Source organism: Columba livia, chromosome 1 (assembly GCF_036013475.1).
Source record: "Columba livia isolate bColLiv1 breed racing homer chromosome 1, bColLiv1.pat.W.v2, whole genome shotgun sequence".
NCBI classification, from domain to species: Eukaryota; Metazoa; Chordata; class Aves; order Columbiformes; family Columbidae; genus Columba; species Columba livia.
The window spans coordinates 37728645-37751910 of record NC_088602.1 but is presented as its reverse complement, the minus strand read 5'-3'; the positions used below and the strand labels follow the sequence as shown (position 1 = coordinate 37751910).

Below are 23266 nucleotides of genomic sequence, written 5' to 3'. Positions count from 1 at the left end.
CTTGTCAGTGTTCTCTGTCAGTAATTCCAGCCTTTCCAGGAGTGTTGCCAAAGAATAACTTTCTGCTATAACTTTGACAGTTAAAAAATCTTCATTGCATATTTCAGTCATGTTACTTATGTTGTTTAGGGGGATAATATCCTTAATTCTTCTACTGTTGGTGTCTTTCAAAGCTTGGACCTGAATAGGGAGGAGAACCAGCCTCCAGACATATCTTCTAAAACTGACCGTCATGATCTGCACTAATCTGAGTGTTTGCTGTTACCATTTGGTTAAATTGGATTATGTTATTTTGTCTGTATCACTGAAAGATTGTGATGCTTAATCATAGAGGAATGTTCCTCTAAAAGATTCAGTACCAGCAGGTCTCACTCTTATCCTTGTTCGGTTCTGGTGAAACTCTTTTGGGTAGGTAATCTAAACAATAGGTTAAAAAAGTCTTATTATTGTCTGATGTTAAGTCAGATGGCTGGAAGTGGTTGGTTATTGTTTCTTCTGGCACACACGTAGAGTATCTTGGTTTTCTTCCTGTCAGATATTTCTACATAATTTCAGATCAATAAGGTTGTTTGTCTGAAGAGTCCTTGCTTTTGCCTCCAGCAATTCACTTTGCAGATTCCTTTAAATTTCTGTCCTGAAGCTGACTTGGTGCTTTTATTTCACCAGAAATGTAAGCAATCCTCTAATGTTCATGTTGTGATTTGAACATCTTAAGAAAAAGGTTTCTGTTTTGAGTAAAGACCATGATCCGTACATGATCCTGCTAGTTTGACTGTCAGCACCTTCGGGGGTTTATTGGAATTTAGCCACCTAAATAAAGTGCAGCATCCAAATGACTGGCTAATGTAGGGCAGCTCTGCTGGAAGAATCTTGCTGCTACTCAGTACCTCTTAGGTCCCTGGAGCTTGAAATGACTCTGCAGACATTTCACCTGTTCCAGCTTCAGATTTTAGAGCTTAGTGGAGCTCCTATGGAGCCCAAGTGCTTTAGGATTTACTTTCCCTGTAATCATCTTGTAGAACTGGGAAACTCTCACCAAAATATGCAGTCTGTCCTCCACAGCGTTCACTTATGTGACACTTCATGTCAAGACTATTTTTGCCACAGATTATCCATTTGGTTTGGTCTTATATTCTTCTAGTTTATATTTCTCAATGACTTCTGCCCTTGACTTCTGGTATAAATATATTTATGCTACCTGTCTCAATTAGAAGTTTTACAGAGGATTTTTACCTATATTAAACTCTTGACTTGGTTTCCCGTGAGGAAAGCTTTTCAGTCTAGTGGCGTCTGTTCCATATGTACCTTTTAATGAAAATAGCTTTTCTGACATCTGTTAGGTCTGCTGAAAATAGAAGAATCTGGGAAATTCAGACCCTCCCACTTTTTAATATTTCCTTTTTAGGAAAATACTGTTGTACAAATTCGACTTGGATAAGCAAAAGCTGTCTCTGCCTTCCATTCTGATCAAGATGTTACTAAATCTAATTGTATTTTTTTGGATAAGAAAAAAAAAAATCACCTTTCTTTTCATAGTAGAACATACCTATCTGTGAATTTCAGTATGAAGACTGTAAACTTGGGATTGTTTTCACAGCTGTGTTGTGGTCCCCATTGGCAATATGGATTATTTCATAAAACAGGTGACTTCTGGAGTATTCAAAAGGAATACCCCCGTTTCTGAGATCTGCAGACTGGCCTTGCTGGTCCATCCTTGTTGGACATAATGCCGTCAGAAACATAACACTTTTTACTGGTGTGGTCTGTGGAGTTCACTAATGCTGCAGTGATGAAAACCCATACATTTTTCACAGGGAACTATGCCCTTCCAGTTTACTCTTTTAGTTGCCTTGGCTGGAACTGATATTTTATTTTTTGGATTGGAACACTTCCAGGTGGTCTGACAGCCTTGGCACTCTTGGTCCTTTCAGGAAGGTATATTGTGAAAGTACAACCATTGCAGTGTTTTTCTCTATGAGTTTTCTGCAAGAATGAATCGCATTCAGTGAACAAAATGTAATGTCAGTGTAACTTCTGTTCCTTTACTTGATATCAACAAAGCAGACAGTGGAAGCACAAGTTTACCAGATAGCACACTCTTGCAAGTGCCTTCTGATATATACTATATTTGAGAGAAAAGTCTCTTTTTGCTGGTGGATAAAGGGCTGTGAGAGCTACTACCAGATAGCTCAACTCAGTTGTCAATTCCCATTTTTGGACTTGCACATAGTAAGTATATCCTTGTGGACTATTACTTGAAAAACAGAACAGTTTGTTACCTACCCATGCACTGACTTCTCTGATGTGTGTAGTGCACTCACTCTTTAGCTTTCTTTTTCAACTGGCCTTTTCAGTTATTCAGATTGTCTGTTTTCAGGATTCCAGTATAAGGATATAAATAGACATGTGCTTATATGCTGAGTATAAAAAAGTACAGGGCATGAACATAAGCCTCTCAACATCACAACACTTAAATTCTTAGCATCACTTGTGATAAGGTGTATGGATTTTACAGTTCGAATATATTTGTAGACTACATGTCACAGAAAAAGCCATATATTGCTGAGGGAACTCTATCTCCTCCCTTCTCAATCACTGAGTCAGCAAACAGGTAAACAAATAGTACCGACAACATATGTTGTACGTGACCTAAGGATTTCAGTGTGTTTGAAAAAAACAATAATTAAAAAGCACAGCGGCATTTCTGTTGTGCTTCTGGCATGTGCTTTTGTTCATGATTTTTTAGACTACGTATTTCTGCATCCATCCTTAAGACTTACCTACGGAACTTCTTGTTGTAATTCAACTGGTTCTGGTGAAAACTTTGCATCTTTCATCTTTGTGCAACACATCTTTGTGATCTAAAGTACCTAAGCATTTCAATTTCAAGAATCTTCCTGTCTGAGAAGCTGAGTAAATAAATGATGCATCGTCTGCTGCTTCTGTTGTTTCTTGAGTTTGGTACCATTTAAAATCAATGTAATTTACACTTTGTCAGTTCCCATGGTTTGATTTTAATGATTGTCTCTATTGCAACCTGAGTTGGGACAAATATTAAAAATCTGGATAATTTCTGAGGTGTTTTGTGTTTTTTCTCGTCACAGTTTTTTTTCTGAATGGAGAAAAAAGAAACTTTAAGAATAGTATTCTCAATATACTAAGAAGTTGTAGTACACATATAAATGGAGAAGGTAAATAGTTTGAGGTAAAAGAGTTAATACTGATTCTTCCTGATACAGCTAAGAGACTGACTTTGTGACATTTGCCTCTGTCCAGTACCTTAATATTCTTTTAGGTACTTATTCCTAAATTAAGTGTGAAGTTGTAGAGCGCTATAATAATTTTAGGTGGGTTTAAGTTATTTCCATTTCACTGTGAGAAGTCATAGTTAAATTCAAGTCTCGTTATTCTTTCTTACTTGCCTTTAAGTAAGAATTGTACTAAACTATTGGATACTATTTAGTGTGTGATGAGTACAGAATATCTGCATATAGTTGATACTGAGCTAACGTTCAAACGATACACATTTTAGTGTTTTACTTTAGGACCAGGCTGGAGTCAGTCTGTGGAGTACAACTCCATAGTGGAGTTGGTTTTTCAACCTAGATTCATCTGCAAGACAACCTGTTTGTGGGTTCTGCTCTGTTATGCAAACCAAAGTGTGGTTAGTGGAAAGGATTGCTTATTGTACTTCTGAACTAAAATGCAAATGGAAGGTTTACTTCAATTGGTTTGCACTGCCAAGCTGGCATTGCAGAAGTGGCTGAGTATCATACCAGGTTACCTCTACCCGATTTTATTTTCTCCTACTGTCACAATAAAACAGACTGTAAATTCCGTCCTTTTCTGATTCTGTATCAAACCCTTTGGATTAGGTAGCCTTCATTGTCAGTTTAGGAAAACTTGTTTGACTTCACACTGAAATGGATGAAGAGTGTCGCCATTATCCTTTTTACTGAGTCTATTGTGGGATAATCAGCACCAAACAACTTGTGAACATTGCACTGTCAAGGCTGTTTTCACATTGATAGACTAGATACCTGCTGAGAAATACTCTGTAAAACCTTAGGTATCACTGTGGTTTGAAGTGGGATACTTCTAATTTAAAGCCAAACTTCTAAGGCCACTATGTGAAGCCTATGAATTTGTAGGATAAATGTCAATATTATTGCTTCCTTTCTTGCATTGAGAAGTACTGATAGCTGGAAACGATAACATGTGGGTTTTTTATTAAAAACAGAACAGAAAAACAAACAAACACAAACAAACAATAAACCCCCCTTAGTTTAGGATTTCAGGAATTTGTCAAAGTATTATTGGCTTGAACCTTGCTTTGAGAAGGAAGGATAAAAGTATGGGGAAGATGATCTTCATGAATCAATCAAGTTGATGAGAAAACAGGGATGGGGAAAAGTGAAGGAAGAAGATCATGGAAGAATTTCAGACTAGTGTTTCTCTCATGCAAAGAGAACCAGAGAGCATGGAGGAAAAAAACCCAAAAACATGATTTCTGCAGTGGAAGAAGGAAAAAACAAGGAACATATTATGCCTGGTAGGGAGAAGACAAGCAAGAATGGAAGACTGAAAGCTTCTGGGATTGTATGTGATGCCAAACCTAAAAAATGTTAGAAGATTTCTGTGACAAAGTTAGAAGGATAAGTAGTACATTGGAAACTTGGGAGGTGGAAGAGTTTAATTTATTGAATGCATTTGATGTTCCTTGATTTAAAGAAGCAATAAAATCTTGAGTCCTGTTGTTTGGGTGTAGTAAATAATGTGCAAAGTATCTCTGGGATGGGAAATCGGTGACCTAAGTTATATGGGAAGATTGAAACTTCTGTTGAAAATCCCTGACCAGTAAACCATGATAAAAGCCAAGTCTTCGGCTTGTGATCTACAGAGGCTACTGTTTTCCTGGGAGCATTCTACTATGCCTAAATTACTGTATGAGGTCCAGGACTATAGTGGGCTATGAATAAGCTATATATTAATGTACACTATATTAAGTGTTTCATAGGTGAGATTTTTCAAAACTGTTATTTTCATGCAAGTTTTAGTAAGCTCTTATTGAAATCAGCTGTTAAATATTCGCATCAGTAAATTAGATTTGCCTTGTTTTGGTACATCCAGAGTTATACAAAATTTGTGAACTACTTTTATTACTTTGCAACTACTGGGTTATAAACTTGGATTAGTTCTATAGGATTTGGTATATGAGTTGACAGATGTGATATATGATGACACTTTATCTTCTATTGCTTACACATACTAGTTATTGGGAAAGGATGGGGACAGTTCATATTAACCACAAGATGGGATTTCAGTTGCTTACCCAAGTGTCTCTCATTCATTCGTTCATTTGCTATCAGTTATAGCAGATATATTGCTTTTTCAAGCCTGTCACACCAATAAATCATTACAGATTGTATGCATTTGTACAGTGCCAAAGTGTAGCATGAATTTTAAAGGAAATCTCCTATTTTCTTTTCAATCAGATGAGCAACGTGAAGAGACTACAGCCACGGCTCAGTGCTATTCTTTTTAAGCTTCAGTTTGAGGAGCAGGTGAACAACATCAGACCTGACATCATGGCTGTCAGTGCTGCCTGTGAAGAGATAAAGAAGAGTAAAAGCTTTAGCAAGCTGCTGGAACTAGTACTGTTAATGGGAAACTACATGAATGCAGGTTCTCGGAATGCACAGACCTTTGGATATAATCTCAGCTCCCTATGTAAAGTGAGTTTTGAAATGTCCATGTTGAGCATTACATTAACTTCTTTATTTGTTTATATTATGCTACTTAAATATATGGTTTTGATGTTTTTCCTGCAGGTTTTTTTTGGTTTTGTAATTCTTAGCATTAGTTGATGGTTTGAACAATACAGCTAATCTGTGAACAGTCATCTGGAGACTGGCATGCATTTAAACTTTTAGCAGATTCCATATTGAGGGAATAATAATAATTAAAAACCAAACCCAACAACAAAAACCAAACCAAAATAAAAAAAAACAAACCAAAACAAAAAGAACACCCAAAGAAACCATCTAAATTTGGTTATGGAAGGACCATAACACTGTGATCATAGTGGTTTTGTAGTCTCACATGTCCAAGTCCTTCTAAGACTGTCACATTTTAGTCTGTTTTAATACAGTTTTGTTTTCCCTTTTACATACATTTTCTCCTTATCTTATTCTCTTTTGTTCCTGCTCAGTTTCATCAGTGTCCAGTTTCTTCTAATTCTTACATTTTTACTTTTATATGAGGTATATACAAAAAGACACCTATACTTTCCTGAGTGTTAAATTATAATTGATTGTTATCCTAATTGCCTTCCCTTTGTTTAGCGTTCTGTTTTTTTTTTTTTCTTGTGCCTTCTGGAAGGTCACTGCAAAATCTTCACAGATTACATGTGTATAATAGTCCTTACGAGAAAGGAATTATTTGGAAGTTTGTGTGTGCTCTTTGTCTTCTCTCAGCTTCATCTTTTTACACAATGGAGAAAATACAATATGTTAGATTTATATTCTTTAAAATAATCCCCTTTACTCTGCCATGTTTCAGAAGAACTCTTTCACAATTGTTCTCGAGTTTTTAATGCAATACCTGTAACTTAAATATTCATAGACAATAAGCTATACCTTCCCTGTTCTAAAGTAAACATTTAAGCATGCTTTAGCCACCTAGAGAAAAATAGCATTGGTGAAGTTATTGAGCTAAATGTACAATTTGTTGAGAAACATATTCAGAAGAAAGATACTAATTATTTTCTCTCCCGTTAGGTACGTTTATTTCTTATGTATGATTTTACAAGGTCTGGTTATATTCTCTGTATTTTTAATTCACAAAGCAACACAAAAAGCAATATATTTATGAAAACAATATGAAGGTAATTGTTAACAGGCACTTTGCAGAATAAGATCAAAATTAAAAAAATATCTTGGAGACATAATTTAAGATCTAGAAGATGAAAATTTTGAAGACTACTATGAAGTACTACACATAGAAAAGGGAACTGACATACACAGATAATTAAACCAGGCTTTAAGTCCTGGCTAACTCTACAATGCTCTGATAATCTGGGATCTCATAGTTGCTTAGATTTGCATGCTTACAGGTTATTTAGCTTTAGAGGAGGTTACAACATTCTGTTGGAAAGGAAAAAAAAAATCTCTTTTTAGTGGACCTTATATGTATTATAAAGATGGTGATTATCTACTGGTTATTTGGTGCTGGTAAGGGTCTGACAAGTGAAGTCTTGCCTGAATTACTGCAGAAAACATATAGACTGGTGAGAATCCAGCTGGTAGTAACATGTAACACTTCTAAAGTGAGAGAAAAGAATTTGGGTGTATTTAGTTTAGAAAAGAAATGAGAGTAACAGGAGGAGGACATGGCAGTGTCCTTTTGTTATTAAGTTATTATAAAGAAGTCATTTGAACATTTGTTTTCTATGTAGCTAGGGTAGGAGATGGAATAATTGTCTTTGCTTGTAACAAAACAAGTTTGCTTAGAAGTTAAGCAAGCTTTCTACCCGAAAAACGTTAAAAACTTGATAGTGAAGAAGACTATAGGAAGTTTTTGAAATTCAGGTGTACTAATAATTCTCCAAGATTCTCCGTGAAGCCAAATTAAGAGCTAAAATACATAATATTTTGAACAGGGTATTTAGTTAACTAGTTGGGAAGTGTGTGCATGTTTCTTAGAATCATGGAACAATTCAGGTGGGAAGGAATGTCAGTAGGCATCTTGTCTAACCTGCTCAAGAGAAACGCTCATGACTACCAATAGTGGGTGAAGTAGATAGAAAGCTTTAAGGACCAAAAAAGGCAATTTACTCTCTATTATTAAAATGCTTAGTACAGTGTAATTTTGACATTGCATCATGCTATGTGATTAGAAGCGGTGATACTACTTTACTTCTTTCAGGACATCATTCAGGTTTGTACTCAATATGTTCCATTCGTGTAAGAAATGTGCAAGTAAAAAAATGAAATTGCAATGACAAAGATTTCATATGTATATATTTGGTTTAGCATCACTTTATGCTAGTCTATAAATACCAGACCATGGTGCTTAAAAACCTCTCTAGGGAGAAAATAATGTCACCTTCATTGTTGTTGGACATGAGTACAGTGATATCCCCACCCATGGCAAAAAGGTTGGACTAGCTGGTCTTTAAAGGTCTCTTCCAAGCCAAAAAACATTCTATGATTAGGAAAGAAATAACAACTATTATAGATTGTGCTGGGAGGCAGAGCAATTATGTCCACCTTAGAGATTGTCTGTAAAAATTCAGATCTCTGCCTCTAGATATCCCAGGAAAAGTGCGATCTACAGTCAACTACTTGTTCTTTTGGAGCTTGATAGATTTTCAGAGAGAATCAGGTCAAGTTTGCGTTTACTCTCCTATGTGTATCAGGGTACTAGTCGCCAGTTCCTAATTTACCTCATCCAATTGTGGCCTCATTTAGGAAGCCCGTGAGTGCCCCAGGCCTTCACTGGTTATGAAACTGTGTCTTACACAGACAGCTCACTTTGTCTGGAAACACAGAGGTAAAACTATGTATGTGCAATTTTGGGGATTTTCCTAACTATGTGTAGTGTCTTAGTTAATGCTTAATCTCCTCTGTTCTGAGAATAATAAACTTTTTCAAGTAGTAAAAATATTATTATTAAACTAGAAAAAAACCCACCACCAAAAGCAATATTCCTTCAAGGCCCAAAACTACAAAGCTGCAAATTGCAGACTGCTTAGTTGTCTGCACAGCAGTTTTCAGTAGAGGTTCTGAGAACTTCAGAAATTTGCGGTGTCTTCTGCCCTTCAAAGATGGTTTATGTAGTATTTGAAGAATATAGAGTTTATCTGCTCTTCTTCATTGGTGCCCAACTATGCGTAGGGAACTATATGGACTGTCCACTTTACAGAAGACAATTCCATACCTTGTGTCCTCCTTGCATCACATAGAATTGAATTGTAATAGTTGTTCTCCATCAGAGAACATACGTGCATATTCTCAGAAGAGAGATATGATATTGGTATGCTAATACTCAATCATGTATTAAATACTGATATATTAAAATTATCTGCATGTTTATAACACTGGTTTGTTTTTAAAACTAACTTTTGTTAACTACATGTATTTTAAGCAGTGGCACATTGCAGAAATTTTGTGTGATGTTTCAGTTATTGAGACATTTCACACTGAGATTCCCAGTACAGTAGAAGGAACTTATAACACTGCATACAGTAATGATCCTAGAATATATTTTTTTGCTTACTTTCTATTTATTTTGAAAATAATGTCTCACTTTATTATTAATACAGTTGTCTGAAGGAAAACTTGTACATTCTGGAGGAGTATATCATCATATTTATTAAAGTAGTATCAATTTGATCTTTGAAAATAATCACTGACTTTTTACAGTGAAGTATGAAATAACCCCAACGATAACAACCATCCAAAGTTCTCTATCTTAATTTACATACAGTATGAAAAAAAGAAAATAATATACTCTGATTTTTAAATCAGATCAATAAAATGCCCTTCAAGTGATCTCTGAGGATACTGGGAAGCACAAGAAGTATGAAAAAATATCTTTGTAAGAAACTTGCAACCATGGGAAAAACTGTGGTAATTTCTATAAAAATAAATAAATGTGTATGTATATTTAAATTTGGTTCGATCTTCCTTATTCAGAAGTAATCCTCATGTAGCTCTGTTTCTGGTTTTGAACCCTCTTTGGAAAGGGAAGTATTATAATTTTTCCTTTGTGCCTTGTTATAGCTACTCTTACACCATTGAGAATTGCTGATCACTTGTGTTTTTCACAGTAGCTGATCTAAAGAAGAGTCTTGAAGTTGAAACAAACTAACTGGAGTTTTCTACTTGTTCAGTGCTAGTAAAACTGCAACTAAAGATTTTTCCCCTGATATTCAGATATACAATTCCATGTGTGGTTGTGGTAGCCCCTTAGTATGTGTGCATGCTTTGTATGTGCCTATGTACATGTGTAATTTTCTGTTAAATGGTTTTATGCAGAGCTAGTTTTTAAGTAATGAGAAAGCACTTCAATATGAGATGTCATTTCCTATTTCTAAAAATATCTCAGGCAGTTTAAAGACTGGTTCTAACAAGACACTGTAACAGAAACCTGTGACTGTTTGCCACTTGTCAAATGTTAGTGTTTTTACACAAGTAGCTGCAAGTTTTAAAATGGCCGAGCTTAAAATATTTTTGTGTATATAAAGGGCTCAGTAAGAAGAGTTCGAACTTAAGAATCTTGGAAGTCAAAGTTTTTAAAGCATGAAGCCTGTGAACTACTGTTTGCCCTACTGAGAGTTGATAACAACAAGAACTTGTGCAGGCTGAGGTTGTAACTTCCGCTGCACAAATATCATTAGGCTAGTGTTAGCTTCATACATAAGGAAAATCATGTCATGGAGTAGACATGTACATCATAAATTGTTAAATTTTGCTGATTTAGCTCAGATTTTTTAAAAATTTATTTATTTACACTTTCATGTGTCTATTCACAGTTTTGCAAATATTCCTATATTGCTTAGATAATCACATTTTAAAAAGAGAAGTGTGTACTGTTATTGAGTACAGAAAATATTGCATAGAATTAAAAAATAGTTAATGTGATATTTCTAGGGATTTTTAGCAAGGGGGGAAATTAAACAGCCTGTTAAGTTTTTCTTTAAAAGAGCTGTACCATTTCAACAGTTCATTCTTACCTTTCTTGGGTTCATAATTAGTAATATATATTTATCAAAATAGTCAGAAGTAATCTTTTTCTGTGTTTTAACATTTCTTTTTTTCTCTCTAGCTGAAGGACACGAAATCAGCAGATCAAAAAACAACACTGCTCCATTTTCTCGTAGAAGTGTGTGAAGAAAACTATCAGGATGTCCTGAATTTTGTCGAGGATTTTCAGCATTTAGATAAAGCTAGTAAAGGTGTGTATAGCTCACGAAAAGTTTTGATTCTGAATGTCTTTTATGTGAGATGATGCTTATTTTTTACTAAAGTTATTTTTAAAATGTACGTTAATATAATAGATAAGTAATTTGAGCTGCTGTGAGTGGCCCCGAAGATATTTATTGTTTGGTTCTCCAATTTTTGCTACAGGATTTCCCATTGTATTTTTTCTAAAGTATCTTCTAGAATCATTGTCTAAATAGATTTCTTTTGAAAGTTATTTTCTATTACTAGATCTTAGTTTATTTCCAATTTTCAATTTTTTTTGTGCTAAATGTAATACTGTCACTTGGAGCCTTTTAATTCAGAAAGGCTGTCATACCATCAGTTTATTTTTTTTTTCTAAACATGAATCAGAACAGTTTTGTCTTCCCTGTCTTTATACTTTTCATGCAACGGTGGTGTTGCAAGTCTGGAAAAACAAATTCTTCTTTTTATGGCTTCATCATGCAGCATAAAATATGGCAAATTTCAGTGTAAGCAGCAGCAGTCTTATTGCAGTTGATTTCTTAATTAAGAGTGCCTTCTCCATATTTTATCACAGCTTAAGTAATTTAAACTGACTAACCATGGAGTTAGAAATTGATGCCACCTCAGCTCCGTCCTGCTATTGCAGGAGAAGAAGATTGCATGGGCTGTCTCAGTTAATCATTTCTTAGTTCTTGTGAGTTTGGAGAATGTCAGTGTTTATCTGCATTGCTTTTTACAGTGTCACTCTTATGCCTCAATCAGTCTCCCTGCCACAAACTACAGCTTTGCAAAACCTGTGTCTGATAGAGAACTTGAGATAGTGGTCACTCACACAGAGTTTGCTTTCTGTTGGCACAGTTCTTTAAGTTTCCAATTTTAGTTGGTGCATTATAGCCACTTAAAAGTTCAAGTATTTTTAAGCAGCTGTCAGATGTGTCAAACCCTTCATCTAACTGTACTGGTAATAGGAGTTTCTGCTGTGTATAAATTTAGTATTTTATGCATTATTTTCAGTGTTACCTGGACACTGACTTTTTAAAAAATTATTATTCTTACTACTTCGTTACTGATTGTATTGTGGTTGAATTTTGTATATCAGCCAGAAGAACTGAAATGTTCATTATTAGAAGCCATTATTTTCAGTGTAGACAGTCATCTTATATGAAGCTGCTGATTGTCTTATGGAAAGCTTCTGAGATATAAAACACTGACCATTGAAAGAGTAGCTAGTAAAATTACCAGTTATTCCAGGCTTTCTGTTTTTTTTGTGTTTTGTTTTGTTGGTGGTGTTTTTTTGTTCGGTATCTGCTGTTGACTAGATAAATCTTTGACCTCATTCAGTATGTTGTAGGATGCAAATCAATGACTAAATTTTCAAGTTTATATATAGAATTTATTTCAGTGTATTATGAGAAGTATTTTTCATTTCAATTTTATTGTATGAAAAAGACAAAGGCTTAGGATGTCTTTAACAGATTAGTATATCAGTGTGATTGTTTATACTTGTTTCCTACCTGCAAAACTCCATTTTGTCTTGGAAGACTCCTCCTGCATTGGAATTTTGGAAAATCCAGCAGATCCCAAAGACTGCAGCTCATGAGGTCTTTTTGAAAACTTTTTGTACTATTGCAGAAATAAATTTTTATGGAGCAAGTTGATTTATGTGCACCATTTTTTGCACAGTAAATTTTTGATGAAGTGGATATTTTTACTTCAGCTTTCCAAAAGGTCAGTTCAAAAAAATCTGTGAATCTGTGTTTGTGATCAGCCATGTCCAACATAATGGACTCACCTTGCCCGATGTAACTTACTGATAGGCTGAAGAAGACAAGTTGACCAAGAATGATTCACATTGAGGTTTCTATAGTGAGCTGGGAAACAACAGATATTGCAGGGCATCAATACCGCTGCTAGGGAGAGTGATAGAGGGGAAGTCATAAAAAAGTCTTTTATCTTGATGATCATCTAGTCAAATGTGTTTATTGCGGAAGAAATACTGGTGTATTATAACAGAATTAGGGTATTGAGGGCTTATTCCAATATACTGTACTTAGTGCTTAACAAGAATAATTCATCCTGGATTGTATTTATTGGAGGCAGGCGAGACTTTCAGGGAATTTGGAAAAACGCTGGATCTAAAGGTTACATCTAAGGGTAACAGGCTGCTGATATTACGGAAGGAAGAACATCAGCCTGGGTTTTTCCTGTCATCTAACAGGAAGGTTCTCTTTACATATATGCTACTTTGTTGCTCTTAGTTGTTGGGTGAGGAGAAACATCATTCATTTTTGGTTTTGTATCATACTAATATAATGTTAGATTTTTCTGTGAACAGTATAGATTGTATTTTATTCCAGTATTTTTTTTCTAAATCCTTTTCTCTACCTTTGATCCTAGCAAAGGTTGGGGTCTTATAGAGGTGGTGGAATACCATTGACTTCGTGGTTTCACTGAGCTTTGTTCTCTGAAGTAATTCTAAAAAGTAATTCCCAAGAATAAATCGATGAAGTTTGATAAGAATGTTTGTTTCTCCCATACCTTTGTTGCAAGCTATTTTTTTTATTGAGCTGTTTTTATTTCCTGTCTGCACGCTTATTTCTTCAGATGCAATAATTTCACATTTTATATGTGACAAAGTTATTTGCAAGTGCCTTTTAAATCATAAATCAAAATTAACAGAAAAATTTAAGCTGGACACACTGTATAAAAATGGAACTATACTATACATTTATTGATTTTGGTTTAATCACCATCAAGTGATTGTTGAGTCTTCTACCAGCTGCTTAAAACAAGTTACTTAAAATATGCTTTTTTAGAATTCTTCCTTGATATGACTGTCCTTGTATCAGCCAACCCATTTGTAGCATACCTGGTATTGTTTTTTTGTTTGGTTTGGGGTTTTTTTGTTGTTTTTTGTTTGTTTGTTTGTTTGTTTTCGGTACTAGCTCATTCTTAAAACTTCACTCTCAAGTTATTTCTGATTTAAAATGTTGAACATTAGAACATTACAATGTTTAGCAACTCATTTTTATCCTTTTTAAAAGAAACATCCTTGCTCCTTTCATTGTGTTAGATACTGTCCGGTAATTGTCGTAGAGCAAGCTGCTAACATAGCTTGCAAAACTTTAAAGGCAGTGACAAGGTCTGTAAGTTGTGCAGCTAACATGTGTTTTGTAGTACTTTATAAATGACAAATCATTCACCGTATGCAAATTAGAATAAAATAGATTTTTTTCAAATATAACTATTAGAAGCAAGCAGCAAGGGACATGTGACCTAAGCAGTTGTAGTTTACTGGAGGATGTTTTTTTTCTATTATGTGCTGAAGTTTTAGTTTCTGCTTTTGTAATACTAGAGGTAGGCTTAATTCACTGTTACAGTACATGAATTAAAGATACCTTTTTGCTTTGAAGTATAACAAATCCTGTTTTTTAAGTACTCTTAGATCAGCAGGAGAGACTTTCATTGTAGCTAATGAGCTTACTGATATGACAGTTCCTGAAGATTCATGTAATTGAAGCAGTCTCTTCTTTTAAACATAATGACTTTCCTGCTTTTCTGTTAGCATTCCAGACAAGAAATACTTTGTTAATTTAGTCCACTTTACTAATTTCTTATTTTCTGGTATTCTAATGATTTATATTGATTTATGCAGGCTGCTGTTTTATTTGATTGACTCTAATTTACACAGACCTTACTGGTAACAGTGTATACAGTCTTCCTTTCATATCTTAATAACAATATAAACCTGCAGGTTTTCTTTCCTTTAAAAGTCATTAACTCATTGTTGCTTTACAAGTAGCTTAACCCAAGTAACTTAAGCATTTTCTCATTTTTGAAACTTTATTCAGTTTTTTTCATAGATAATTATTTTTTTTAACCTAGGCACCAAATTGTAAATGTGAAGTTTAATCTATACTCATTAAAAACCAGGACACTCCCACCTACAACATCTAAAAATTAGAACAGCATGAGAGAACAGTGTTTTTTTCCTGTTACAAAAATTCTAAAAGTCTATGGCAAATTTCTCAGTACTATTAAATAACATACTTTTTGCTATGCATTTCTTGGGCTTTTGTTTTGTCTTAGGTTGCAAAATTCACAGGGTATATTTTCAGGTAGTCGGGATTATTGTGTTGTTTGTGTGGGTTTTTTTTGTACTTTCAGAAAACATGACAAACTTCACAAGGTATTCCATACTGTACTATACTCGGTCACTACTGAAATCAATAGATGGTTTCACTGTCTTGCAGATTACACAAGTTTCCATGTTCTTATAGCAGACTCATAGTGTGGAATATTAGCCCATTCAGAGATTTACTTTGAAAAAAGTTTGTAACTAACATGGTAACAATTTTATCTTAATTATGCTTCCTTTTGAGATTTTTTTTTTTTTTAATGCCAAGGGTTTTGGTTTTTTGTGGAGTTTTCGGTGTTTTTTTGTTATGTATGGAATGTTTCTCTGCCTTAAATAGTAGTTCTCAGGCTTGATGGCTCTGAAGAATAACCAGGAGACTTGCTACTAATCAAAGCCATTTCTAGAGGTCCATTTTAAAAAATCTGGATCTGTTACCTGAATTTTCTTTTTTGGTGACTTTTCAGAAAGAGAGTAAAAAGAGTTCTTCAGAGTATTGAAAAAGGATCTGTGTACTTCTTCATTTTCAGATGTTAATTTAATTAATTCAGCTCTTAGGTAGCTTCACTTATGGTATACAGCTCATCTGTGTTTTTGTTAGGTTTTTTTATATGTAGGTTTATGGAATACAATTGAAAGTAGCTATTCAGAGATTTCCAAGAATCGCAGAGAGTAATGTGACAAATGGCTCATGTTGCATCTTTCTGGTACACACAGGCCTGTAGCTCAAAATCTAATGGTAATAGTCACAAAGTTTCGGGAATGATCATAACAGTCAAAACACAAGGTTTATCTTCTGAGTGAAAATCGCTCTATCACTTGTACCTGTTAGAACCTCTGGCTCTTAGGTATGTGATCCTATTGGTTGCATATCAGGACATGACCCAAGGGAGGTATTAAACTTATGTTATGCATTAGTTTATATGGCAAGAAGCCAATGTGTGCTTTATAAGAGCTATTGAATAATCTTGTAAGTTAGTCTAGAGGCATATAAGTCTATAAGTATTCCTTATATCAAGTGAAAAAATCTTAACAGAAATGTGGACTTAATTAGAGGAATTCTATCATAGTAAAGAATTTGATTTTATGTCCCATGGAAAATTGATATCAAAGTTGAACAAAATGAGAATTAGTCAAATTACTATATAAAAAAGAATGCAATATTTAATTTTGTAAAGGAACTTGCTCATTTGGGGAACAGTTGTACTTGTGATTTCTAAAGATTTGCTGTTATTAGGAGCAGAAATGCCCCAGTAAAATGAGGTGATGAGACAAAATTAGCAGCTGTCATTAGAAAAGGGTTAGAAAACCACAGTCATGAAGAGCACTAAAGTATGTGTATGGGGGTAATAAAGAAGAGAAAGATATTTCACTTAATTAGATTACCACAAATGCAAATTAGTTTAGAAAATCAGATCAATGTGCCTAACTATCAAAAGAGTAAGGTTACAGAAGTGCCTTCTTGAAATTTGTTTTCCTTGGTGGAAAAAAGCAACTGTGCGCTTTAAGATGGGGTTAGATTGCTTATAATAATGATTATTTAAATGTGGCACTCAAAATAGAAAATACTAAATTTTATGGCTCAAGAGATAAACAGTAATAAGAATTGAAGTTTTGGGTCGATTTGGCTTTCAAACAAGACTCATATTAACTGTAAAGTGATGGTATCAGCCTTAAAATAGAGACTAACAAGTTGATGACAGACAAAGAATTCCATATGGAAAAAGGGTTTTGAGATACCATTGTTTAAAAGGAACAAAAACATTTGTTAAAGTGATCTTTTTTTCTTGATTTTTGTTGTGAAGACTGTGAAAACGTGATGTTTTTAGCAATTCATTTTACAATATTATAGAGCACTAAGCAACAGAGGAAGTTATAAAGGAAGTATTTGTCCATGAATGCAGTACTTAGATTAGAAGTGTTTCAAGCTCTAAATTGTGTGAAAGAGATTCTTGTACATGACCGAAATAGCATATTATTTTGTGGTTAGTGTTTTTTGAACCTATTTGAAGATAATTTGGTTTTTAATCTTGAAAATCTTAGGCTAAAAATTTATGTCTATTTACCAGAAATGTACCATTTAAGACATAAAATGTCCCGCTTCAGCATTTGAGATAACGTACCAGGAGCATTAAATTTTTGCAAAGGGAAATTCATGGTGGTGTGGTTTAAGTACACGTTTAAATATTTCTACAGTTTTGTGTTTATTCATGTTTTTTGCACCCCTGTCTATATCTGTAATGGATCAGCAACTCTTGCTGTATTGGGACACATTGGCATACTACAGACTTTCCATATTCATGTCTGAATTTATTATTGTATAATAAATTGAACTTATTGAAAATAAGTTCACCTTCTGTGTTGTTTTGGGTTTTTTTTGTATGATTACATTTCACAATATAAACATTTTGTTTTTAAAAGATGATGGAACATACGCAATACTGTTATATACTTACTGCAAAGTACTTTTTGTCTTAATGTTCGTAGCTTTAAGTTGTGCACAATTCTGCTATCTGGCAAGTAATTTTAAGATACAATTATGCCATGAATTGCTGAAATATGAGTGAAATATTCTAGTTCCTTTAGGGTATGGAAGTATTTGCATCTCTTGCAACCATGAATTAGCAAAACAAATATTAAGCATTTGAGTATTTGCACGTTTTTACCAAAACAACATTTGAATTTGTTATACAATATTGAAGTATGTCAATAGTCCTTGGAAGTAGCTTTTTTTATTATCTTCCAGTGATCCAACAGTTAAATATCATGGTCAGCACCTGGTGTAGTCCTTGAGCACCCAGTTATTAAAACATATAGACAGACCAGGATTCGCCTAAAGCTGTACAATGCTTTTAATTTCATATTTATTCGACTGGGTATAAATATCTGGATGATACTGAGAGATTTCATTGCTGTATAGCGTTTTAAGTGACAGTGAGGTTAAGACAAATAAAAGTTTATTGATAATCTATAAAGGAAACATGTAGATATCTAGTAAAAGACAAAGAAAAATATCAAGTTGGTTATGCAGAAATCAGTTGCAAAAGAAACTTTAAAATGGCAGAAAGGGCAATGGAATAGAAAAGTTGAATACATTGTGCAGGTGTATAGATTCTTGAAAGAGAGAAAGCTTAAATTTAATGAATAGGGAAGTGTGGCAAGTGCATATATATATATGTATGTGTGGGTTTGTGTATCTCACTACCTATATATCTATCTCAGGGAGACAGAGATTGTGGTGATGGGATTGTGGAGAATGCTGATAAATCTGTCTGGTTTTAAACTTCCGTTTTAAACTTTGCTAGACTGCTATTCATTAACATTTCATGCTAACTGTTCCTTCTTAATAATTGTTAATCACTGTTACTGTGTATTCCAAGCAGTTAATTATTAACAATCATACCCTTCATTAGCTGGGAACAGAATCCAGTGCAGCCAGCACAGTGCTTTGTGATGCCGGTCCCCACGAGTCGAGGTGATGAGGCTCAAGGGCTCTTCAGTGAGGGAAGGTGCAACTGATGTGAAGGTCTTCTCTCTCTTCCCTCCTCCCAGTTTGATTTCTTCTTTTAAGATTCTGTCTCTTGGCAGCTTTTGGTCCACCACTGCACCGTATCACTGTGTGCTGAGCAATACTGAGGAATGTTGCTTGGCCATTTTTACCTCTTATCTTTGCAGCTGTTTCTTTCTTTCAATATCAGTCCAAGGATGAATAACTGACCATTGGTGACTTGTTTGCCATTCAGAGGTTTCTGTTTTCAGTTTGCCTATATTTTCAAGTTCTGAACTTAAACTGTGCACTGTAAAAAGAAAGATGTGGTGTCAAGCTGCACTTCACCCAAGAGGTTCCCAAAAGAAGTTTATCACATGTCTAGCAGGCCAGAGCTCTTGTGTAGGTAGTAAAGGGCACACTTAGGATAAGGTCTGAAGCATATTCCTACTGATAATAGTATGATGATTACTGGGTAACTGGGTACAAAAATGCTTATGCCTTGTTTACCAGTCAAACTGCATTAGACTGCTTATATTTAAATTTGAGTTCGAAATAGGACAAAATAAATTAAATGCTACTTAGAGAGCTGCTTCTTTCATGTGTGCAACTGGAGTCTGCTTTGTCTACAGCAATTTCAAGGGCTCAGGCATCAATGGCATTGTCAGAGTTTTGGGGAAAATTGGATTTCATCAAGAGTGTTGTACACTGTTATACACACACCAAGGGAAAAAAAAAGGAAAAAGGTGGGGGGTGCAAAAAGGTAGAAAATGGCTGTAGAAGGCAAGAGAAAGCATCACGTTGGGAGAAATAAAGCATAAATATTCTATTTTCAGTGTTCTGTGACACCCAGCGAGTGTATCCAACCAGACCTTATTCCGCCTTCTAATATTTTGCCCTTGGAATATTTCTTTTAGTGGTCTAAACTGTCTTAACAGTACAGGGATTTTGTTGTTGTTTTTGGGAGGTTTTTGGGGCTATATTTTGTCATTTAACTTTATTTTTAAATGTTACATCAATAATACGTTGGCAATTAAAAAAGAAAAAAAAAATTCGGTAAACTCTGTCCATCAGGCCAGTATGAAGTTCAAATGGCGAAATCAATAATATATTTTCAGATTTCTGTTTTTTACATAACATGATATAGTTTTCTGTATCAGACTTGTTACTGTCACTCTCCTCAGATTATAGGGACCAGAATAGCACAAGGGATGCAAATTGTCTATAGGCAGAAGAAGATTCTGTTGATATGGAGATTGTGACCATTCAAGAAAATTGTCATATAGGGTGGGCAGCATGTAGGATTTCTGAAATATCTGTTGCAAAAAGTAGCAGAAGGTTTACAGCAATATAAATGAGAGAGCACAGTAGTAGCATTTTGCTTTGGAGAATTATTTCTAGGTTTTGAGATAAAACAGGTGTAGTCCCAAAACTAGATGAAATATTGCTTTAATTTTAAGCAAGAATAATGATCTGGGGATGGGGGAGAGGAGAGAAAAATGCCTCCATAAAAATTTGTTGGAAGAAAAAATTCAGAGTACAGTATTCTCATATTGTAAATACAAGTTTCCATTTCTGCATTCTGAGAGAACTGAGATATAGAACTAAAAGTTTAATAAATACATGTTTTAGTAAGTATATGTTTTATCAGGTTTTGCTGTGGCTTTAGTAATGTTGTGTGACTACAGTATAATTAAGAAACTGGGAGAAAAGAGTGATTTGGACGATTACACATCTTTTTGCCTGACCATAATGATATGAAAGTTCATAGAGGAAAGTATAATCAAACATGTGGAGGTTAATGAGAGTGGCATAAAATTAAAATGAATTTATTGGTAGTAGACTGATCTGCTAGCTTTGACTATTAGTTTCTTTTTTTTTTATCAACACATGAAATCTGTTTTGACTTCAGGAAAGCACTTGGTATTCTGTAAAAGTGGAGAATATTCATTAGAATATAAAGTGGAAGAGGCATAAAGTACTGTCTAAAAGGAACATTGCAAAATGTTTATTATTGAACCAATGAGCATATCTGACAAAGGGTTAGATAGCTTTGCCAGCCAAGGCGGTGAATGGGTTGTCATCACTGAATGATCCTGAGAAAACAGGGTAAAAGAAATTAAAATCGATAGCATGAAGTACAAGATCAGGCATCTTGATAGTGTTATAAGAGCTTTGGTCAAGAAAAAAATGTTGTTTTATTGTAAGATAACCAGATAAGGTATTTCCAGTAGAAATGTAGAAATAGTAATGTAAACATTAAAAGGGCATGTGAGTCATCACCTGAAATACTGTGGAGAAAGGTTTTAAAACAGGAGCAGGTGAAGACACTTTTGGAATAACCATGGTATTGGAAAATCTGAATCAGGAGAGGAAACCTGAAAAAGAAAGTTGTTTTAACCATGAAATCTAATTATTGCCTATAAAAATATCAAGAGCCTTTTTGAAATAGCAGTATGAGAAATCAGAGGATGTGAGAGTGTCCAGGTACACATGTGTTGTATTCAACGAAACACTTGGGTTTGTGGTCTCACTAACATTCAAATCCCTGGTCTTTGTTTCCAGACTACTATATGAGTTGCTTACTTCAGTTTGGCTTGGGTTTATATCTGAATCCTCCAAGGATTAGGGGATAAAGTTAGGGATTTTTTTTTCCCTTTTCTGCCATTCTTCTGTGTCTCTTCAGATTTTATTCTATGTCTTCTAGAGGGGCACGAGGGAAGACTTGCAGCTCTTTCATGTGATCTTTTTGTTGAATAGCTGCCTATGTTTACAGATTAGATTTTTTCCATCTGTTTTTCGCTAAATTGGAAGTTGCAAAGACAATGGTCCCAAAGTAATATCAGCATATTGTGAGCTAGCCTCTGCATGAGACTGTCACCAGAAATACAGCCTTAAAGGAAAACATATCTGACAATTGTGCACTTGTGAAATCAAAGGAATGTTGAATTTTTGTATTCAGGAACAGCTTAAGATCATGACAGAGTAAAATAACCCTTCAGAACAAGGTAGAGATGTAAAGATACTTGATCAAATATACAACTGTTCAAGGTCAAAAGAACTGAAATAAAAAATTGGTTTTGTTGGAAGCAAGAATTCAAAAATCTCTTGTTTACAACCTGTTAATCAACTCTAGGCCCTGAGTTGGTGGGTAAAAGGATGCAGCCGTTAGTCAGCTGCTACCTGCAATTGATACAGAAGGCTTTTTCATGGTGTTTTTTTTGTTTGGTTGTTTATTTTTTTAAACCTGTGTACTTGCTAAGTCTCAGCATTCTGACATTTTGCAAGTGCGTCACTTTAATTTTTTGCTGTGAACTCATTTTATGCAAGACAAACTACATTGTGAAGGTTCCTATCGAGAGATTAAGCACAAGGCATTATAGTCTGTGTTTCTTGGCAGCTTCCTAAGTAAATCAGTGTCTTAAAATTGTGTGCCTAACCTCAAAGGCTTCTTATGGCAGCAGAAGTATGACTTTATATTAAAATCAGGTTTGTTTTAGGAACCTGTGAAGACTGAAGCACATCTGTAATCAACATTGTCAGCTTCTAATTTTAGCTCTGCCTCCCAAAGAAGGCAGTTTCTTAACTACCAAAGCCAACTGACGTACCTGCTGATGATCTGCCAACTCTATCATTCAACTGGAAAACAGTGTTTTTGAGAAAACAGTGGATTTTAAAAAACAAATGATGAGTTATAAATTACAATATGAACATACATTTATATTCCCTTAATCTTTTTAGAAAAGTTGTCTCCAAATTGTGGGGGTTTTTGTTTTTGTTTTGTTTGTTTGTTTGTTTTTTTTAAGTTTACACTGCCATCTTAACAGGTTGCCATTGATCACTTCATAGTTTTGTTAACCTTTCTGCTATGAATGGCATTGTAGCTGCTATGCACCGTTTTACTCTAGTCACTCTGTCAGACTTTTATGAGAGAAAGCTGTGTTCAGTGTGTGTATCTTGTATTTTCCATCACATAACTCTACTCAGAGCATGAATTTGTGGATCCACTATGGATCTTAGTAGTAAGGTCATAGGGCCAAAAATCTTTCTTTCAAGATTTTTTAGATAAAGGTTAAAGCAGCTTTACCATTATAGGTACAGCATATTATGAATTAAATAAATAAAGGAGAAAAGGAAAAAAATATTGTGTCATTAGACTAAAATTCAGAATATGTTCTTATCTATATATGTTGTTCCTATGGAACATATTTACATGTTAAGTTTAGTTCATAAACAATCAGGAAATAAATCTTGACTGATTTCAGTAACCTAAGTCTAACGTAGAATACATGCTAACAGGAGTTATCCTCAGGTTGCTATTTATGGTCTTGGTATTTTAATAATCTATTTACAGATCAAATATTATTGCTTCAAATGGATGAAAGTTGCATTTCTCTTTTTTTGATACAGCAAATTTGCGCGTTTTCTCCATTCTTCTATAAATCCCTGATGTTTCATCTCTACTCTTTTCTTTTTCCTAGGTCTGTGTTTTGCTCTGCCAAACTCTCTCAAGTGTTTGCTCTTCCCTCCAGCTTGTCAAGCACTTTCGCTTTGACAAATTCTGTTGTTTTTTTTTTTTACCAGGCATCATGCTTTCATACTACGGAATTGAGTTTTAGGTTTCATGCATAGGTGTTTAATAGCCCCATTTTCTCTGTGTTTTGAGGGTCTTATTTTCTTTATGACCTTCCA

The 23266-nt window shown here is 34.5% G+C and overlaps 1 protein-coding gene across 1 annotated transcript in view; it reads left to right on the top strand.

Annotated features, from left to right (window-relative positions):
- The window catches only part of DIAPH3 (diaphanous related formin 3), a 221911-nt gene that overhangs the window by 113388 nt on the left and 85257 nt on the right, over window positions 1-23266 (top strand). Inside the window, exons 21-22 of the mRNA XM_065055221.1 lie at window positions 5496-5735; window positions 10831-10960. Coding sequence (XP_064911293.1) covers window positions 5496-5735; window positions 10831-10960 — 370 coding nt within the window. The remainder of the gene's footprint in view (window positions 1-5495; window positions 5736-10830; window positions 10961-23266) is intronic.